General features: G+C 43.6%; 1 protein-coding gene across 1 annotated transcript; it reads right to left on the reverse strand.

Moving 5' to 3' along the window:
• Window positions 1-1,639: 1,639 nt before the first annotated feature.
• LOC125150514 (60S ribosomal protein L32-like) lies at window positions 1,640-3,910 on the reverse strand. The gene is made up of 2 exons (XM_047830486.1): window positions 3,842-3,910; window positions 1,640-2,060 (listed from the first exon to the last, which is right to left on the reverse strand). Exon 2 carries the CDS (start codon window positions 2,005-2,007, stop codon window positions 1,675-1,677), a length of 333 nt encoding a protein of 110 aa, XP_047686442.1. The 5' UTR covers window positions 2,008-2,060; window positions 3,842-3,910; the 3' UTR covers window positions 1,640-1,674.
• Window positions 3,911-20,937: the final 17,027 nt, after the last annotated feature.

Consider the following 20,937-nt stretch of genomic DNA (forward strand, 5'->3'; position numbering starts at 1 on the left):
AAATTATTTTGGCTCTTGCACTTCCATCTCTGTTTTACACTTTTGTGTGTTTTCTAACCCATTAAAAATATAAAAATACAGTCAATTTCATTTCTTGACTTTTTAAAATTTCATGACATTTTTAATGTTAACCCAATCTTATATTCCTGAGGTAAACCCTACTTGTTCATGACATATTATTTTTATATATTGCTGTGTAGCTCACTTCTCTCAAGTAGTCTGATTGGAGTAGTCTAAATTCTGGCCTCCCTCATGTCTGATCTCTTTCTCCTCAACTTAGTGAACCCCTGGGCTCTCTTTAAGATATTCCTCCCTGAGGATTTATCCTGGAGGCAATCATAGAGGTCACTTTATTTTTCTCTTAAGGATCACAGTTCTGTGCTGTTATTCAGTGTCTGGAAACCATTGTTCTGTGTTTTGTCCAGTTTCCTATTTTATTCTACCGTGGATGGTAGTAGAATTCTTACCTCTACCTCAACCCCATAGGTTTAAAAAAATAGTGATCACATTTATTTTCAACTTCATCTGAAATTGCAAATGCAAAAAATAGCCCAAAACTTATTGGCAAGGAACATTCACAGAAGAATTTTCCTATCTGATAAACCTATTTTAAAATTTAAAATAAGTAAGGTACTATGGTATGGGCACAGAAATAGCTCAATGGTTTAAAAAAATGGGGGGCTAAAAATTATATATGTAATATATATGGATATATACTTGGCATTTCAAATCCTAATCCATAAAAGTGGGATTGATAGATTTGAACAAATAAGCAAAAATACTGTATTTACAGATAGAAAAACAAGACTGGTAGAGAGTATTTACAATGCATACAACAGAAAAGATATTAATGTTCAGAATATAGCTAAGTTCCTATCAGTAAGACAGATAAAGATAACCTATACAGAAGAAAACTTTCCTTGGGCACCTGGGTGACTTGGTTAAGCAACAGACTCTTGGTTTCTGCTCAGGTCAATGATTTCATGGTTTGTGAGATCAAGCCCCGCGTGGGGCTCTGCACTGACAGCATGGAACCTGCTTAGGATTCTCTCTCTCCTCTCTCTCCCTCCCCTGCTTGTGCACGTACTTGCACACACACTCTCTCATAGTAAACCTTAAAAAAAAAAAAAAAGAGAAGTGCCTAGGTAGCTCAGTCGATTAAGCATCTGACTTCAGCTCTAGTCATGATTTCTTTTTACAGATTGTGAGTTCGAGCCCCATGTGCGGCTCTGTGCTGACAGCTCAGAGCCTGGAGCCTGGTTTGGATTCTGTGTCTCCCTCTCTCTCTGCCCCTTCCTGGCTTGTGCTCTGTCTCTCCCTTGCTCTCAAAAATAAATAAGTATGAAAAAAAAATTTTGTGTGTGTATGTAGTTTTATGGGTTTAAAAAAATGTTTTTAAAAATGTTTTTATTTTTGAGAGAGAGAGATAGATCATGAGCAGTGGAGGGGCAGAGAGAGAGGGAGACCAAGAATCTGAAGCAGGCTCCAAGCTCTGAGCTGTCATCACAGAACCTGACACAGGACTTGAACTCATGAACCGTGCGATCATGATCTGAGCTGAAGTCAGACGCTTAACCAACTGAGCCACTCAGGTGTCCCATAGTTTTATGGTTTTATTAATACAATTATGACATGCACATAATTGCACATTTTCTTCACTGTGCAGCCTGGCCTTCAGCTGGGCTGCTTTTCCACAATGGCTTTGTGGTTCTTGGGGGAGGTATTGTGATCAGTCTCTGCACAGCAAGATTTGTTGCACATTAGCAGCACTTCGAGCTCCTTGACGTTGTGGACTAGGAACTCCTGGAAGCCACTGGGCAGCATGTGCTTTGTTTTCTTGTTGCTCCCGTAACCAGTGTTGGGCATCAAGATCTGGTCCTTGAATCTTTTGCGCACCCTATTGTCAGTGCCTCTGGGTTTCTGCCAGTTGTGCTTAATTTTGACATACTGGTCTGACTGGTCCCGGATGAACTTCTTGGTCTTCTTTTGAATGATTTTGGGCTTCATCAGAGGTCTAAGGGTGGCTATGATGTGGATGGCTGCCACCTCCACAAGTATCGCTGAGGAAGAGGGAAAAGAAAAAATTTCAAATGATGAAATATGTAATCAATGAAATGAACATATAAATGATACCTAACTTTACTAATCAGGTAAAGTAAAATCAAGAAAACATCAAATAGGCAAAAGTAATTTTTATTTATTTAAAAACAGTTTTTACATTTATTTATTTTTGAGACAGACAGAGCACAAGTGAGGGAGGGGCAGAGAGAGAATGAGACACAGAATCCAAAGCAGGCTCCAGGCTCTGAGCTGTCAGCACAGAGCCCGACGTGGGGCTTGAACCCACAAACTGTGAGATCGTGACCTGAGCTGAAGTCAGACACTTAACCAACTGAGCCACTCAGGTGCCCCTTAAAGTAATTTTTAAACTTAATATATAAGGCAGATTCCAGTCAGGAAAATAGAACCTATACTAGGTAGTTGAATAAAGGGAATTTAATACAGGGGAGTTGTTGCAAAGGTATAAGGACACCTAAAAATGCAAAAAGGGGACAGTGAGACACGAGAGAGTGACAACAATAGCTTCCAGAGGCTGTATGTTTGTTGCTCCCAAAATTCATATGTTGAGACCTAATCCTCAAAGTCATGGCATTTGGTTTTAGACTTTCCAGACTTCAGAACTCTGAGAAATTTCTATTGTTTACAAGCCACCCAGTCTAGGGCATGTGTCCTGTGATAGCAGCCCAAATGGACTAAGACACATGCACTGCTGGTAAAAGAATAAATTATTATAGCTTTATAGAAAGATAGTTTCATGATATCTAAAATTTACTTAATCCTCTGTGATTTTGTCCTAATCAAATAAGGGTGTGGAGAAAGATTTAGCTATAAGCATATTTATTTCATATTTTCTTATAATAGGAAAAATTGGAAATGATATGCTACCACTCAAATATTTAGACTCAGTTTGATAGAAAGTTGTGCTAATGTTAATGCAGAATAATATTTAAAGACATGAAGGAATGTTTACAAGAAATTAAATTTTAAAAGCACTTTCAAGGCACCTGGTCGGCTCAGTCAGTTAAGCATCTGACTCTTGATTTCAGCTCAGGTCATGATCCCAGGGTTGTGGGATCAAGCCCCATCTCAGGCTCAGTGCTGAGTGTGGAGCCTGCTTGGGATTCTCTCTCCTTCTGCCCTCTTCCCCCTCTCATGTTCGCCCTCTCTCTCAAAATAAATAAATAAACCTTTAAATAAATAAAAGCAGTTTCATTGTATGTATGTATGTATGTGTGTATTTATTTTAAGGTTTATTTACTTATTTTGAGAGACAGGGAGACAGAGAATTTCAAGCAGGCTCCTGGTTGTCAGAGCAGAGCCCAGTTTGGGCCTCTAACTCACTAACTGTGAGATAATGACCGCAGCCAAAACCAAGAGTCAGAGGCTTAACCCACTGAGCCCCCCAGGCGCCCCATGTTGCTCTATTTTTAATTTCAGAAGTATCTACAGTACACACTTAATATTTACATATATGTAACACATATACAGTGCAGGTAATATTTAAATATATAATAGCGGGCTTTTACCTGATTTTAATCTTTTTTCCTTATCTCTATTCTCTACAATCCACCTGTATTCTTTGTATAGAAAAAAGTAAGGTATGCACATTCCCTTTCAATTAAAGTTATTTATTGGGCTCTACTCAAGAAGAGATGTGGAGGAGGACACAATTTACAAGGATTCATCAAAGCACTGTTTTGAGTGCCATTAAAATGAACATAACCTGAACACGTAACAGACAAAAAAGCTAGACAATATGTTACAAGAAAAGTAGTTTTACCTTTTTCTTGGCTGCAATCATTCTTTCTCTTTTCACACCCACGCGCCCTCCCAACACATGAAGAATGGGGCTGTCTGTATTTTTAGAATACTATACGCACACCACGGTGTCAACAGGGATTGTCCCTTTGTTAAGGAATTCCATCTAGTTTGTGGGTTTGTTTTTTTTTAGTCCTTTTCGCTCATTGAATAAAAGGTTATTACTATAATGTATAGGCGTTCCTTTTGTGTAAAGGTTAACGAAAAATCTGCATCCCTTTGGATTCATGCTAGTCTACAATGAAAGAAGAAGCTTATCCTCCCCTTCTTTTCCCTTTTTATGTGAATAACGAAAGAAAACTAGTCCCACTCCCAAGGCGCCACGAGATAGAAAGTCAACAAGCCTTCGCGTGTAAGACTCCGCGGCCGCGCGCCCTGCCTTTGCAGAGCATGCTGGGAATGTAGTTCCAGGACGCTTGCGCAGGCGCACTTCCTGGCTCGCGCGGTGAAGGCTCTGGGTGGTCGGAGGGTGTTCTTCATTTCTTCGTGGAGCTGGTGAGTACGTTTTTTTTCCCCTGACGCCTGTACTCGGGTGGTAGCCAGGGAGGGGCCTCCGCCCAGGACTCCTCCCGACCCTGGGGGATTAGTTGGAAAGCGAGTAGCCTGTGGAGCGTGTCTTCCCGGCTCGATGGCGGGGGCGGAAGAAAGATGGAGAATTGGAGGTCGCGGTTCGCGTCTGCGTTGAGGCGCGAAGCGGTGTCTTGGGCTCCGCGACGGGGTTTAAGCCGGTCTAGGGCTGTCTCTGGGTTAGGGGAGGCAGAGCCCTGGCTGGGCACCCCAGCCTTAAGGGTCAAGGTTTGGGCGCTCACTTGGGGGTTGGGGGTAGGAGGGCAGGTTGGGAAACGGAGCGCGGGTCTGCGGGGTCTTTGGCTGTGGTGGGATCAGATACTAAAAGGAGAGGGACCGCCGCTCCAGCCCTTGTTTGAGAATTAGAGGAAAACTGAGCTAGGAACTTAGGACCCCCCCCTCGCCCACCGCCTGTCCCCAGTGTAGGCCTTCTGACATCCACTTCTTTGCTCTTTCCTCTGAAATGCAGCTTCACCAAAGGTTTTTTGTTTTGTTGTTTTGTAGATAAATTTCTGAAGCCTTTTCTGTCGGGAGTTGTGGAATTGATTCCCTACTTTTATGGGCTGTGAAGAGCAGTGACTGTTGTGTTAGTCCAGGTAGTCAGACAGGGTTCCTATAGAGACAGTCCTGACTTCTCAGGGCCCCTTTTTCAGCTCTGCTTTCTCAGGTCTCTATTTAACTAGACAAGATGTCATTAAGAAGGAGGACATGACTACATTGTCTTTGGTGAGCAAAACTTTCCAAGGCAGTTTGTACATTAAGCTGGTTTTAATTTCTAAAATTACCACCTGAAGTTTGATAAATCACATGTAGTTAAATATCCTTTGTAATTTTCTTAAATTGCTCATATTTATATGTGCATATTACATGTGTACATTTATGCAGTAATATATGTATAAATGTATCCAAATATGTTCTTTAAACATCAGAATAACTCTTAGCATGGCAAGATGCTCACTTATGAGAGGCATGTGAGAAGTGAGACTGAGGAAACAGCAGAATCTTCCATCTCACACTTAACTCCCAGTAGTATATACTTTCTTGAGTCTCTTTGGCAATGTTATATGCATAAAACATACAAGTGAGTCTGTTATGCAATGTGATTTTCACTTTTTCTTCCCTGAAATATCATCTCTGTGCCCAAAGGGAGGAAAGAAAGATCTTTCTTTTTTGTCGTTGAGTAAATGTTAATGGCCTGCTTTTTGCCAGGTAGTGTGTGAGGCACTGGGGACACAGTGGTGAACAAAACAAAGTCCCTGCGTACATGGAACTGATGGTCTAGGATGGGAACACAGACAATAAATAAGTAAATATACAGCGTGTCAGATAGTGACTAGCAGAGGAAGCTACGCTAGAGTAATGGGCTTAGGGGAGGCTCAGGACAGCTGTTCTTTCATGTAGTGTGACACTGAGTAGAGACTTGAAGAAAACGAGGGGCTGAGCCTTGCAGATAGCTGAGGTTGCGGTGGGGAATTCATAGAGGGAGGAGCAAATGCAAAGACCCAGAGGCTCAAATGCACTGAGCCTTTATGGAGGCCACTTGGACAGAAGAGTAAGTTGATGTTGACAGTAGATGACAGTAGATGTTGAGATCAGAGAGGTAAGACGGCTCCACATCTCAGGGCTGTGTAGGAGTTTGGCTTTTACTCCGAGATGAGAAGCCATAGGAAGGTGGTTTGTGGTAGTTTTTGTTTGATCAGCTCTATTGAGGTATAATTTACGTGCAATTTACCAGTTTTTGTAGGAGGGTTTTTGACGAGAGAAGTGACATGATTTGACTTATATGTTAAAGGAACCATTTTGGATGCTCGGTTGAGAATAAACTCCATGGGAGCAAGACATAGGACATTTAGTTAGGAAGCTAAGGCAGTGATCCAGTGCCCCATTCCTGCCAACCATTTGATACATTGCTCACATCAGACCTCCAGCTCCTTGCCCGCCTTCACCCTCAGCTGATGATCCTGGTTCCTATTTCACTGAGACACGAGAACCAGAAAAGAACTTCCAAAGGCTCTCACCCTTACATCCACCAGCCTTCCTGGAAGTATTTTCCTGTCGTTCGTCCTCCTGTTACTATAGAGAAAAGGTCTGTGCTCCAATGTATGGCTAACCGCTCTACTTGTGCATTAGATCCCGCTTCCTCTCATGTACCCAGGCCACTGTCTGGGATCATCACTGGGCAGAATTCCTGATAGTTCTGCAACTCATATATATATTTTTATTTGGATATACCAACAACACTAATTTTTCCAGAAAAAAATTAAAAAATTCAAATGCAGATTATAAATATTATAAATGAGATAATATTCATCAACACTAATTTGCTCTGGAAGAAATCTGTACTGTTATTTCATGCATCTATCATCCTTGAGTTACAAGGGACTTCCGTTCAAAGAGTTCAACTATAGCCCTGTTGGAACAGAACTAATGCATGGAATTTCCTTCTCTTCCAAGTACGACTCATTTTCAGTTTGGTTTATGTCAAATATAGAAAAGACAAGACATCCCAGCCAATTCTCAAAGCTTTGCTATCTATGTTTTCAGCTTGGGCTGAGACCATTGAAATGCATATTGATTTCCCTTAAGTTGAGTACAGATTCCATTGTCATTCGTGAATGGAGATTTGCTTTACAGCCATTCAAGTTGCATGTGGCAACCATGAGGCTGTCCATTAAAGATGCTTACAGCTGTCTATGCATTTGATTAAAAATGAATACAGTGTTATAATTATTTAAAAACTTAATTTATAATGTATTCCTGTCTTTAGAAAGACTCACGGAAACTTGAATAGCCCATTGCTCTTTCAAAAAATTTCTACAGGGGCACATGGGTGGCTCAGTTGGTTAAGTGTCTGACTCTTGATTTTGGCTCAGGTCACAATCTTATGATCATGAGATCGAGCCCCTGCGTTGAGCTCAGTGTGGAGCATGGAACCTGCTTGGGTTTCTCTCTATCTGCCTCTCTCTCTCTCTCTCTTAAAATAAATAAACTTAAAATAGTTCTTCTATAGACTTCTAAACTTTTTCCTCTATGAATTTGACTTGTTATGCCCAGAATTCATGATCCCCAAAGACCACCAGGGAGCCGAGTCCGATACAAAAGCAAAGAGCCTTTATTCGAGCTAGCTCGAGCTCAATCCCCTACCTGCACCGACGCAGCGGTGAGATACCAGGGAAAGAGAGCGAGTTTCAAAAGGACAAAGGTTTTATTGGGGCCTGGGGGCAGTTGGTGAGGTAATGGCTATGGCCTCAGCCGATTGGCTGGGGAGGGGTCCCGGGGAAGGGTCCGGCAGGTGAGGGAGGGTTTACTCAAGGGGAGGAGGTGTGGTCAAGGTGAAGGACACAGAACAAGATGGAGTCGGCTGGCGTAGGCCCGCCCTTTCATTCCCCCCTTGTCATGTAGCTTACGGACCCAATCATGGGACCGGCTGCATTTATGGTGACAAGGAGAACAGAGTCTGGAGGTTTACGCAAAGTTCTGGGAACCAAGTGTCCCTGGGGTGGCTCTGGGAGGTCTGATTAAGTATTGTCCCCGAGCTGGTGTCTATGATCTGCCAGGTGATGTTTTGGGGGGCGTGGGGACTCCCGGCAGCATGAGCAATGACAAGCAGAGTTAACAGAGTTACCAATATTAGGTAGGTCGAATGCGCTGTAGCTTGAGCTTGAGCGGGTTGTGTTGGTCCCGACTGATGGCCCATCGCGTGACGAAGTCCTTCCGGATCGAGGAGGGGTCCGCTGGCTGAGTGTGGGTGTGATGGACCCAGGTCGTGATGCCGTCTACCTTGAGATCGGTGGGGGTTGTCAACACCACGATGTAGGGTCCCTTCCAGCGTGGCTCGAGAGTCTCTCGGTGGTGCCTCTTGACGTAGACCCAGTCTCCCGGCCTGTACTGATGAGGTGTCGGGATCAGGCCAGCCTCGTAGATGGCACGGAGGCGCGGCCAAATGTCCTCGTGCGCCCTCTGGAGCCCGCTCAAGGAAAGAAAAAGTTCTTGATCTTTAAACTCAGCAATAAGTTCAGCTCGAAGGCTGGGAATAACAGGGGGTGGCCTGCCAAACATGATCTCGTAGGGAGTAAAACCCAGAGTGTAAGGAGTGTTTCTAACCCGGTAAAGGGCGTACGGTAGGAGAGTCACCCAGTCCCCGCCAGTCTCCATGGTTAATTTGGTAAGGGTCTCTTTTAGGGTTCTATTCATTCTTTCTACCTGTCCTGAGCTCTGGGGCCTATAAGCACAATGTAATTTCCAGTTTGCCCCCACCGCCTTGGCTACTGCCTGTGTTACCTGCGAGATAAAATCTGGTCCATTGTCTGATCCTACCAGGGCAGGAAAACCATACCTGGGTAAGATGTCTTCTAGTAGCTTCTTAGCCACCGTCTGAGCCGTTTCATGCTTGGTTGGGTATGCCTCCACCCAGCCAGAGAAGGTGTCTGTAAATACTAAAAGATATTTAAAACCATACTTTCCTGGTTTGACTTCAGTGAAGTCGACTTCCCATTGGGCTCCCGGTCTGGTGCCTCTGAGCCTGGTTCCTTTTTTATTTGATGTGGCCCTCGCGTTGGTGAGTTGGCAGGTCTTGCAGGCAGATACAATTTGCTCTATTTTGGTGTCCTGTTGGTGAATCTTAATTCCGGCATGTTGGATTAAGTCTTTTAATTTTCGGGCCCCCATGTGAGTAGACCGATGCATGTGCTCTAATATTGAGACTCCAAGCTGGTCTGGCAACACGAGCTCCTTGTTAGGTGTATACCACCATCCCTTTATCTCCTGGGCCATGGGGAGTTTCTTGATCCGCTGTAATTCCTCCTGGGAGTACTTGGGCTGGTCTGGTAAAACTGGGTCTCCCGGGTCTGGTAGTTGTATAGTCATGGTGGGGACTGGAGTAAGGGCTACTGCCTTGGCTGCCTGGTCAGCCTTTCGATTACCTCTAGCTACTGGGTTATCAGCTTTTTGGTGCCCTTGGCAGTGGATAATGGCTAGCTTGGCAGGAAGCCATAAGGCCGTAAGCAGGTTAAGTATCTCCTGCTTATTTTTTATAGTCCGTCCTTCTGCTGTCAGTAACCCCCTCTCCTGATAAATTGCCCCATGAATATGAGCTGTGGCAAATGCATAACAGCTGTCTGTGTAGATGTTGAGCCGTTTTCCAGCTCCCAGCATCAGCGCCTTGGTGAGGGCTATGAGCTCTGCTCGCTGGGCTGACGTTCCGGAGGGTAGAGCCTCCGCCCATACGGTGTCGGTTTCGGTGACCACCGCTGCACCCGCATACCTGTGTCCGCCTCGCACAAAGCTGCTGCCATCAGTGAACCAAGTAGCCTCAGCATCGGGGAGGGGCCGGTTGGTCAGGTCCGTCCGGAATCCATGTACTTGTTCCAGGATTCCCGCACAGTCATGTAATGGAGCACCTAGGTCAGGGTCGGGCAGCAGGGTTGCAGGATTGAGGGCTGCACTGGGGTGGAACCGCACTCGTGGAGGGTTGAGTAGGAGGCTCTGGTAATGAGTCATACGTGTATTGCTCATCCATCTATCTGGAGGCTGTTTCAGGACCCCTTCAATGGCGTGTGGGGTCGTGATCCAGATCTCCTGTCCTAGGGTCAGTTTGTCTGCATTCTTGACTAGGAGTGCTGTCGCTGCAATAATTCTTAGGCATGGCGGCCAGCCGGCAGCCACTGGGTCTAGTTTCTTAGACAGGTAAGCCACTGGACAGTTCCAGGGGCCTAAGGCTTGAGTTAGAACTCCTTTTGCTATTCCCTTATGCTCGTCTACAAAGAGGTGGAAGGGCTTCGTAATGTCCGGTAGGCCCAGGGCTGGGGCACTTAGGAGGGCCCTTTTTAACTGATTAAAGGCAGTTTCTTCTTTTTCAGCCCATTTAAATGTTTTCCCCTCTTTGGTAGCTTCATATAGGGGCCTGGCGATCTCAGCAAAACCTGGAACCCAGAGGTGGCAGTAGCCGGCTGATCCTAGGAATTCCCTCACTTCTCTTCGGGAGGTGGGAGTAGGGATCTTTAGGACAGTTTCTTTTCTGGCTTCTGATAACCGCCGCTGTCCACCCTCCAGGATATATCCCAGGTAACTTACCCTCTCCCTGCATATCTGAGCCTTCTTCGCGGATGCGCGGTATCCTAAGGCCCCCAGGGTAGCCAGCAGGTCCTGGGTCCCTCGCTCATAGTCTTTGGCAGTGTCGGCAGCAATCAGGATGTCATCTACGTACTGTAGAAGGGTGAGGCCAGGGTGCTCCCTTCTGTACTCCCCAGGTCCTCGTGTAGTGCCTCGTCGAAGATGGTGGGTGAATTTTTGAATCCCTGAGGTAGCCGTGTCCAGGTGAGTTGCCCACTGTAGCCCTCCTCCGGATCATGCCACTCGAAGGCGAACAAGGGTTGGCTCTGGGGTGCCAGCGGCCGACTGAAGAAGGCGTCCTTTAAATCTAGTACAGTATACCAGACCCTAGAGGGCGCTAAGGAGCTCAAGAGAGTATATGGGTTGGGAACAGTTGGGTGTATGTCCACGACCCTCTTATTTACTTCCCGGAGGTCTTGTACCGGTCGGTAGTCATTTGTGTGAGGCTTTTTGACCGGCAGTAAGGGGGTGTTCCAGGCAGACTGGCAAGGAACTAGTACCCCTAGGCTTCGTAGTCTCCGGATGTGTGGCTGGATCCCCTTCCAGGCCTCCTGAGACATGGGGTATTGTTTGATCCTTACCAGACTCTCTCCTGGCTTGAGCTCTACCAGGACTGGGGTCCTATGAGCGGCTAGTCCCATCCCCCCTGTCTCTGCCCAAACCGAGGGGAATTCTTGTAGCCATCTGTCTATATTATCCTCTCTCGGGAGCGCCTCCTGGTGGAGGAGGTATTCATCCTCCAGTTTCATGGTCAGGACCTGGATGGGGTGGCCCTTGCCATCGGTGACCTGAGGCCCCCTTGTCTGAAAGTTATCTGAGCTCCAATCTTGGTCAGTAAGTCCCGTCCTAACAGCGGGTAGGGGCATTCTGGTATTACCATAAAGGAGTGGGATACCCGGCCCGTTCCCAAATCTACTGTTCTTCGGGTAGTCCATGAATACTGGCTCATACCAGTTGCCTCTTGTACCCAGGATTTCTTGCTAGTTTTCCTTGTGGGGTGCGGAGGACCGAATGTTGTGCTCCGGTGTTGACAAGGAAGTCAATAGGGGTCCCCTCCACTTTAAGAGTTACCCTGGGTTCGGGGAGAGGGTCCGAACCCTGACTCCCCTAATCACTTAGTTCATCCAGCTCTAGGACTTTTACTCGATCAGCCTTGCTTCCCTTCCCGCCGGCCCTTTTCAGACAATCTCAGGCCCAATGCCCTATCTCCTTGCAGTATGCGCACTGATCCTTCTGCAGCCTCTGCTTCCCCCCCTTGGTGGTGCTTTTACCTTTTCTTGCGTCGTCTGCCAGCTGCCGGAGACGGCGGTCTCGTTCCTCGGGGAAGTCAGCAGTGGTAGCTAGCAGTATTCTGGCCAGGTCTCGAGTCTGCTTACTGCTGGCAGCCGCCATGGCGCGAGCCTGCTTGTCCTCAGGAGGCTCCCGGTTATTATATACCTTTTCGGCTACCACCAGTAAGTCCTGCAGACTTTTTTCTCCTCGTCTATCTATTTTCTGTAATTTTCTCCTAATGTCTACGGCCGATTGGTTTACAAAGGCCATGATAACAGCTGCCTTGCTTTCCGGAGCCTCTGGATCCATGGGGGTATAGGTACGGAATGCCTCCATGATCCTTTCTAAAAAGGCAGCCGGAGATTCATCTTTTCCCTGTTGTACATTTCCTACCTTGGCCAAATTGGTTGGCTTTCTAGCAGCCATTCGGAGACCCCCCATTAGAGTCTGGCGGTAGACCTGGAGCCTCTCCTTACCTTCTGCCATGTTGAAATCCCACTGGGGCCGAGTTAAGGGGAAGGAGACATCTATCTGAGCCTGGTTGGTGGTGGGATTCCCATCTGCGCCTGGAACTAGTTTTCGGGCCCCATTGAGGATTCTTTCTCTTTCTTCAGTCGTGAACAGGACCTGCAAAAGCTGCTGGCAATCATCCCACGTGGGCTGATGGGTAAAAAGAACAGAGTCTAATAAATCAATAAGCCCTGCCGGTTTCTCGGAAAACTTAGGATTCTGAGCTTTCCAATTGTAGAGGTCACTAGTGGCAAAAGGCCAATAGTGATGGGGCTGATTCCCCTCCGCATCTGGGGGTCCGGTGGCTCGCAGGGGCAGAATAGTGGAGTCGGCGGCGGAGGCGGATTGCTCCCTCTGAGCCCTTTGTCTGGTAAAGGGCGGGCTTCCCCATGGAGCGTTTCTGCCTCCCGCTCTCGGAACAGCGTCTGCCTGCCTCCCCTGGAGGGGGAGGATGGTGTTCTTCCGGCATTCTAGAGGGGTTATACAGGGGAGGAAAAATTAATTCTTCTTCAGTACCCCCCTGTAGGACAGGGTAGAGGGGTGCTGAAGGCTGGGTAAGACGTTTCCTCTTCTCTGTCTCCTGCAAAGCAAGAATGGGTTTTGGCTCCGGAGGGATCAGGGTTAGGAAGGGCTTAAGCCAAGAGGATGGGTCTTCTACAAGGTCCTGCCAAGTGATAATGTAAGGGAGCTGATCAAGATGGCCCGTCTTAGGCTGAGTGATGATACTCCTGACTCGGTGGATGGTAGGGAGGTCGAAGGTCCCCTCTGGTGGCCATCCGACATTGAAAGTTGGCCACTCGCTAGAACAAAAAAACTGCAACCGACCCTTTCGGACTTCCACACTGAGGTTGTTAGCTCTTCCCCTCACATCCTTAAAGTGATCAATCATAATACTTAGAGGAGTAGTCCGAGTCTGTCCCATAACGTCCATCCAGTAAGTCCACAGAGCAAAACAGAGAAACACAAAAACAGACAAACAGAGGGCCCCTAGAAAGTCTTCCAACTCCATGGAAGCAAAACGGAAAGCTAGCTTTTGAGGGGATCCCATGTCCCTCCAAAACCGATGAGGGGATTCCACGTCCCTCCAAAGATGATGGCCTCACGCCGACCAGCGGGAGCGACCCGCCTCGTCTCAGACCTTTGAGGGGATTCCACGTCCCTCCGAAACAGATGAGGGGATTCCACATCCCTCCAGAAGGGAGAATCGGAACGTCTTCCGAAACTCCCGGCCCATGGTCCTCCAGTGCGTCCACTTAGACCGTGTCGGGCACTACCAGAATTCCAGAAATGAGCTCACACAGAAAAGACAGAACAAACAGACACTAACCGTGGCCAGTCAGGCTCTCTGGGTCGGGGGTCCCTTGGGGGTCTTGGGGATCCCGGACGAGCCCCCAAATGTTATGCCCAGAATTCGTGATCCCCAAAGACCACCAGGGAGCCGAGTCCGATACAAAAGCAAAGAGCCTTTATTCGAGCTAGCTCGAGCTCAATCCCCTACCTGCACCGACGCAGCGGTGAGATACCAGGGAAAGAGAGCGAGTTTCAAAAGGACAAAGGTTTTATTGGGGCCTGGGGGCAGTTGGTGAGGTAATGGCTATGGCCTCAGCCGATTGGCTGGGGAGGGGTCCCGGGGAAGGGTCCGGCAGGTGAGGGAGGGTTTACTCAAGGGGAGGAGGTGTGGTCAAGGTGAAGGACACAGAACAAGATGGAGTCGGCTGGCGTAGGCCCGCCCTTTCAGACTAATAATTCAAAATTATTCTTTTGGTCATTCTTGTCATTTTTTTCCCCCAAAAGTAGTGCTTTGGCTATTTTTAAATAGAAATAATACTGAACTTGAGAACAGATGAGAAGAATATAGTGCTAGCCATACCCGGCTAACTGTGTGACCTTAGGCAAGTTACTTAATTATTGTTGGCTTGAATTGTGTCTTGGGCAAACTAGGAAGTTAGTCTTCATGTTTCCTGAGCCTCTTTCTAGTTCAAATGCTTGGCATCATGACATCCTTTGTGAGGTTCAGAAAGTAAAAGCCTCTAGAATCTGGTCCTTGTGTTCATCTTTTTGTCTTTACTGCTCTATCAACAGCAGAGTCAGTCTGGAAAAACCCCAAAGGATTCACAGTTGGATGATCTGAGGGATGTGGCAAAGTTTAGGACAGTCACGCATCTTTGCGTGATCAATTGTGGGGATGGTTCTGAGTTGAAAGAATAGTAACCACAGAGTTTTAATAACATGTCAGGTCACTAGCTTACTAGGAAGTAAGAACAACAGGGTCTACAATTACATTTTTGGAGGGTTGTCATGGGTCTGTCTGGCTACACAGATCCAGACTTCACAGATTCAGCAGCAACAGCAGAGGTATGGTTTAGAATTTTGAGATGCAGGCTTCCAGAAACTAAGCTGATAAAGGATTAAATATCAGTCTGTAGACTATTAATCAACAAGTACTCATTGAAACATCTAGAATGCAAGGTGCACCCTACCAAGTGCATGGGGATTAAAAAAAAATTAGTGATTATAGTCCTTGTGTAGAAATAGGAAAGCGTACCACAGGAAGCATTAACTCTACATTTCCTTTGCAGTTAGAATACGTTCAGTAAATGTTAAAGTGAGAAACATAGTGAGTAATGGTTTAGCTGTAGGTAGGCCTGCATAGAGGAAGGGGGAACAGATAAGATGAAATTTTAGGATCCTAATCCTGTTCAATTCTGAATTTTCTGGTAGTATCACAATGCAGTCTGTACACTTTGACTGTTGAGGCATAGGGAAAAATAGTGTCTTAAATCACACTCCTTTAAGGTAGGTAGCAGGTTTAACTGGTAGGATGCTATAGTATGAAGACCAGCAGATTGGGAATCAAGAGAAGTCTTCACTCATTCAAATAAATATTTGTTGGATGTATGATATATGCCAGGTTCCGTGTATGGTACTAAAGACAGAAGAGTCAGTTAGTGTCACTGTCCTCCAGAAGCGCATAGTCTAGGAAGGAAGACAAAACATTGGAAGTAGAACATTGTAGTATAATAAATGTAGTAGAGCAAGTATAATATGCCATGGGTTAATTTTTGCAGATAACATAATTATTATTAAAATATATGAGTCAAGCAAAGAGAAATTACTGTCATGAACCTGCTATGATTATAATGAGGCTTTAATACATATAAATAAGCACCCTTTTCAAAAAAGATCCCCTCCTGAAACAGCTATTGCATTTTAAACACCCACTAAATGGTATATGAGAGCACCCGTTTCCCCACATATGTAAGCAGTACTGGATATTACCTGTTTTTAACATTTTTGCCAGTCTGATGTTTGAAAAATGAGATCTCATTTTAATTTGTATTTCCATGATTAAAAATGAGGTTGAAAATCTTGTCCTTTGTTGGCCTTTTCTGTAAATTTACTGTTTGTTACCATTGCTCATATTTGTATTGCATTATATTTTTTTCTATGACTTGTAGAAATTCTGTATAATACAGCTAATGGTCCTTTTGTTTTATTGGTTGCAAATATTTATTCCTAATATGACTTTTTTCTTTTAGTTTCATTGATTGCCTTGTAGGTTTGTGTAGTCCAATCTGAGTCATTCCTGTATAAGCTCCAGTTTTTACATTTTTAAAGGACTTCCCCACTGCAAGATTATGAAAATATTTTCTAATATGTTTTCTGGTTATTTTGTAGTTTTATTTTTAATGTTTCCCTCGAATTCACCAATTATTTTTATAAGGCAATAGTGTAAAGTTTATTTTTCTCTAAATGGATAGGCCGGTTGTCCCAAGATCGTTAATTGAATCTCCATCTTTCCCCAAATATTTGAGATGCCATATTTATCATGTAATAATTCCTATAAAAGAATGGGCCTATTTCCAGGCTTTTAATTCTGTTTTACTTTTTCTGTCGATTCTTATGTCGGGACTACCCTGTTTTAATTAACATAACTGTATGCTTTAATGTATAGTATGGACATATCCCCCTTCAGCCTCATTTTGTTTTTCTTTTTCAAAAATATATGTTCTGTAAGTAAAATTGGGAGGCATATTAGTTTCATAGAGCTTCTGTAGCAAAGTACCACAAACTGGGTGGTTTAAAACAACAGAAATGTATCATCTTACAGTTCTGGAGGCTGGAAGTCCAAAATCTACATGTTGGCCAGACCATGCTGCCTGTGAAACGTGTAGGGGAATCCTTCCTGGCTTTCGGTGTTTTGCTGGCAGTCTTTGGCATTCTTGCTCACAGCTGTATAACTTTAATCTGTGCTTTCATTGTCACATGGTGTACTCCCTGTGTGTCTTTGGTCTTCACATGACCATCTTCTTTCAAAGATACCAGTCATGCTGGATTAGGGGCTTACCCTACTGTAGTATCTCATATGTATCTGCATTGACTCTTACCAAATAGGGTCACATTCTGAGGTATTAGGGGTTAGGACTTCAGCGTATGAGGGGGGTGGTACCTTCAACTCATAAGAGAGAACTGGCATCTTTAAAATATTGAGTCATTTCATCCAGAAACATGCATTTTTCCAGTTGATGCTCTTTAATTGCTGAGAAGTGAGCAGTGTGCTATTTTGAACTTGCCGTGCCTGTTTCTTAAACTGCTTTTAAGATTGTTCTTTTTGTCAAGAATGAAATCTTGCTATTTGCAACTACATGGATGGAACTGGAGGGTATTATGCTAAGCGAAATTAGTCAGAGAAAGACAAATATCATATGACTTCACTCATATGAGGACTTTAAGAGACAAAACAGATGAACATAAGGGAAGGGAAACAATATAAGAACAGGGAAGGGGACAAAACATAAGAGACTCTTAAATATGGAGAACAAACAGGGTTACTGGAGGGGTTGTTGGGGGGGTGGGCTAAATGGGTAAGGGGCATTAAGGAATCCACTCCTGAAATCATTGTTGCACTATATGCTAACTAATTTGGATGTAAATTAAAAAAAAATAAAAGGAAAAAAAAGATGTTGCTGATTTTCAGAAGTTAGGCTATGATATCCTTGGATGTGCTTTTCTTTGTATTTAGCTTGCTTATGGTTTGGGACTTCTTGAATCTGTGAGTCATCAATTGGGAAAATCTTCCATCCTTATTCCTTCAAATACTGCAACATTCCTGGGGCGCCTGGGTAGCTCAGTCTGTTGGTTGTCTGACTTCGGCTCAGGTCATGATCTCACCGTTAGTGAGTTCGGGCCCCACGTCAGACTGTGCTGACAATTCAGAGCCTGGAGCCTGCTTCGGATTCTGTGTCTCCCCCTCTCTCTGCCCCTCCCCAGCTTGCTGTCGCGCGCGATCTCTCTCTCTCTCTCTCTCAAGAATAAACATTAAAATGTGTGTGTGTGTGTGTGTGTGTGTGTGTGTGTGTGTGTGTGTGTATAGTAACATTCTCAATTGTCTCCTCTTGTTTTGCTTCTCTGTACTCCATAGATATATAATGGTAACAAATAATGTACTTTTAATCACTTTTTTACTTAGAACCCTGAGTCCTCTTTGTACAACTTTCTAGCCCTCTACTTTGTTAATTTCAGTTCTTAGCTTTACTCTTCTTTCATAAATGGTTGCATAAGTGATCCTTTAGTGAGTAGGTATTTGATGTTTTAGGAACCAGTGGCATTGGAGGATGTGCCAGTGAACTTCACCTTACAGGAAAGAAAAGAGCTGGATCATTCTCAGACACCATAAGGGATGCAATGACAATTGCAGGAGGCTTGTCTCTTTGGATAAGTAAAGCTTTGTAACTACTACTGATTACAGTGACTCTTCCCCTGAAATGTCAAAATATATTTTATAACTGCATATTTGAGATTGGGCTTTGAGTTTTGGGACCAGAGATTTTTAATTTTATTTGTGCACAGAGATAAGGTATTTCTTTTACTATTAAACAGGTGATACCTCTTTTCTGTAAAACATTATAAATGGATAGCTTTATTATGTTACCTTAGCGTCAACATTGTGTATCTCAGAGTTCCAGAAGGCAACATAGGACACACTTGTGAGGTCCATCAAATCACCCAAGCCTATGTTGTCTTTCAAGTAGGAAGAACCATATTTATGGTTAACAGGGAAGAATGGAGAAATGTCACAAAATACTTAACCAAGAAAAAATCAGATAGCTAAGTAACAACAAAATAGCTAGAAATCCTTGTAACCAATAGTCCATCTGTCCATTGTGGTGGTGGTGGTAACAATGTTGGTACTAGGAGGTAGATTTGGAAATGTTGGTTAGTGCCCACTGTGCAGAGCCCTTTTACTGGTGTAGAAAACAGAGTTTGTCTAATGTGAACATCAACTTCGTTTCTACATATCTTTATTCATCTTCTCACATAACTCTATCTCAGAGAAAAAGATACCTCTCTATACTCCCAGATTCCATTCTTACTCATCAAGTTTTATGGCCTTGATTTAATGATTATTTCATGATTCAGTCACTTCTAGTTCTAATTTCAGGTAGTCAAAAGTTTTTCTTTTAAAAGAACACCTTGCATAACAATAATTTAATTTTTATCCACCTTTCAATTTTATTCTCTCCTTTCATTACTAGACTAGTAGCTACAGCCTGAATTCCTATTCTGTTGTACTCTTTGAAGTTAGATTCTTCTATTTTCATATTAACATTATTTGGAAGACACTCCTGAATCCTGAATTCTTCCTTGATGGTACACTAATCTTAGTCCTTTCTGTATTCAGACTTATTGCTGCATTTTATGTTTTTTTCTTTGCTTGTGTGACATCAGTGGACTCTTTTTTGTTCTAGTCCCTTTCCAAATGCTTTTTAATTAAGCTTCATTTTCTCCCTAACACAAACGCATGTGCTTTTTTTACTCTAATTTTTAATGTTTATTTCTTTTTGAAGGAGAGAGAGAGACAGAGCATGATGGGGGAGAGGCAGAGAGGGAGACACAGAATTTGAAACGGGCTCCAGGCTCTGAGCTGTCAGCACAGAGCCTGATCGATGCAGGGCTCGAACTCATGAACCATGAGATCATGACCTGAGCCGAAGTTGGACGCTCAGCCAACTGCTGACTGAGCCACCCAGGCGCCCCAACTTTAGATCACTTTAAATTCGATATGGTGAAAAATGAAATCACCAACTTTCCCTTTTCCTTCAATATTTCATTAGTACCACTATTAGGATGTTATTAGTTCTTCTGTTAGTACCACAATTATTACCATTATTAGTTCCAAATTTACTGGCTAGAAACTACTGTATCTGTATTAATTTCATTTTGTAAAAATTCCCCATAATCAGTGTTCATTCTTTTTTCTTTTCTTTTCTTTTCTTTTATGTTTTATATTTACTCCTATACTAAATTATTATTACTACTATCCCAGTCCGGGCCCATATCATTTATGTTATACTGTTTCACTAAATTCAGTAGCTTTATATTCTCATTATCCACTTTAGATTAAGTTAAGCATCTTCATCTAAAACATCTCATATTTATCATGTTAACCACTATGACAAAACTTTAATTTTCCTATCCTATTATATAGCATTGAATTTCTGTGCTTGTCAGAGTTTTTATTGTCTAATCCCATTCACTTTGCCTTTTTTTTTTAACCTCTGCTTTCCAAAGACATTCATTTGAATTAGTGTCACTTTTTGTCATGTCATGTACTTTTCTGCATCTTCATTTTTGATTATGCTACGTATTTTGCCTCAATACTTCCACTTTTTTTACCATACTTATCTATTTTAATCTTTCCCTTCTTTAAACTTGCATATTAATCCGCACCTATCTTGTATAATCTTTTGTGTCATCATAGCACTAGTTCATTTTTATTTTTATTATTTTTTTTCTGTAACTGATGAGCGAGTTTTATTTTTTCCTTTTATGTTCTAGAGGGAAGAGATACTGTCTTCTGTTTAATCCTGGATACTATATCCAAAGTCAGAACATCAGCTCCAAAGCAGAAAGCTTCTGAAAAACAGATAGTGTCATGGCATGGTTGTAGACATTTTTCTAAATGATGGTTCCTAAAACTTTGCATTAGAAGAATTGGAATTAGATAACCAGTTTGAGAAACACTAGTAAAACCAAGTTACAAAGATAAGAGGAAGATCATTACTGTAATAATTTTGAGGAAATATTTAACCTGAGCTCAACTCTTTTTTTTTTTTTTTGATTTTTTTTTTCAATGTTTATTTATTTTTGGGACAGAGAGAGACAAAGCACGAACGGGGGAGGGGCAGAAAGAGAGGGAGACACAGACACGGAAACAGGCTCCAGGCTCTGAGCGATCAGCCCAGAGCCCGACGCGGGGCTCGAACTCACGGACCGTGAGATCGTGATCTGGCTGAAGTCGGACGCTTAACCGACTGTGCCACCCAGGCGCCCCTGAGCTCAAGTCTTTTTAAACAACTGAGAGTTTTCTAAAGATAATGATGACATAATCATGCCAAAAATGATGGGAGCTTAAAGCATAGTTCTGTTTCAGTTGATTTTTTTTTAAAGGCAACTTATAAGTGGAAAATAGCTTATTAGATATAAGAAAAGATGCATTTTTACCTCAAACTTTACTTATTCTGGAAACAATTTAAAAAATGTAAAGCCATATTTCAGTGCTAATGGAACCTGAGAAAATCTTTGTGAGAGAGAAAC

Source organism: Prionailurus viverrinus, chromosome D4, assembly GCF_022837055.1.
Source record: "Prionailurus viverrinus isolate Anna chromosome D4, UM_Priviv_1.0, whole genome shotgun sequence".
In the NCBI taxonomy this organism is placed as follows: domain Eukaryota; kingdom Metazoa; phylum Chordata; class Mammalia; order Carnivora; family Felidae; genus Prionailurus; species Prionailurus viverrinus.

Coding starts and splice junctions, on each gene's coding strand:
- LOC125150514 (XM_047830486.1), bottom strand. CDS start 2,007: ATGAAGCCCAAAATCATTCAAAAGAAGACCAAGAAGTTCATCCGGGAC.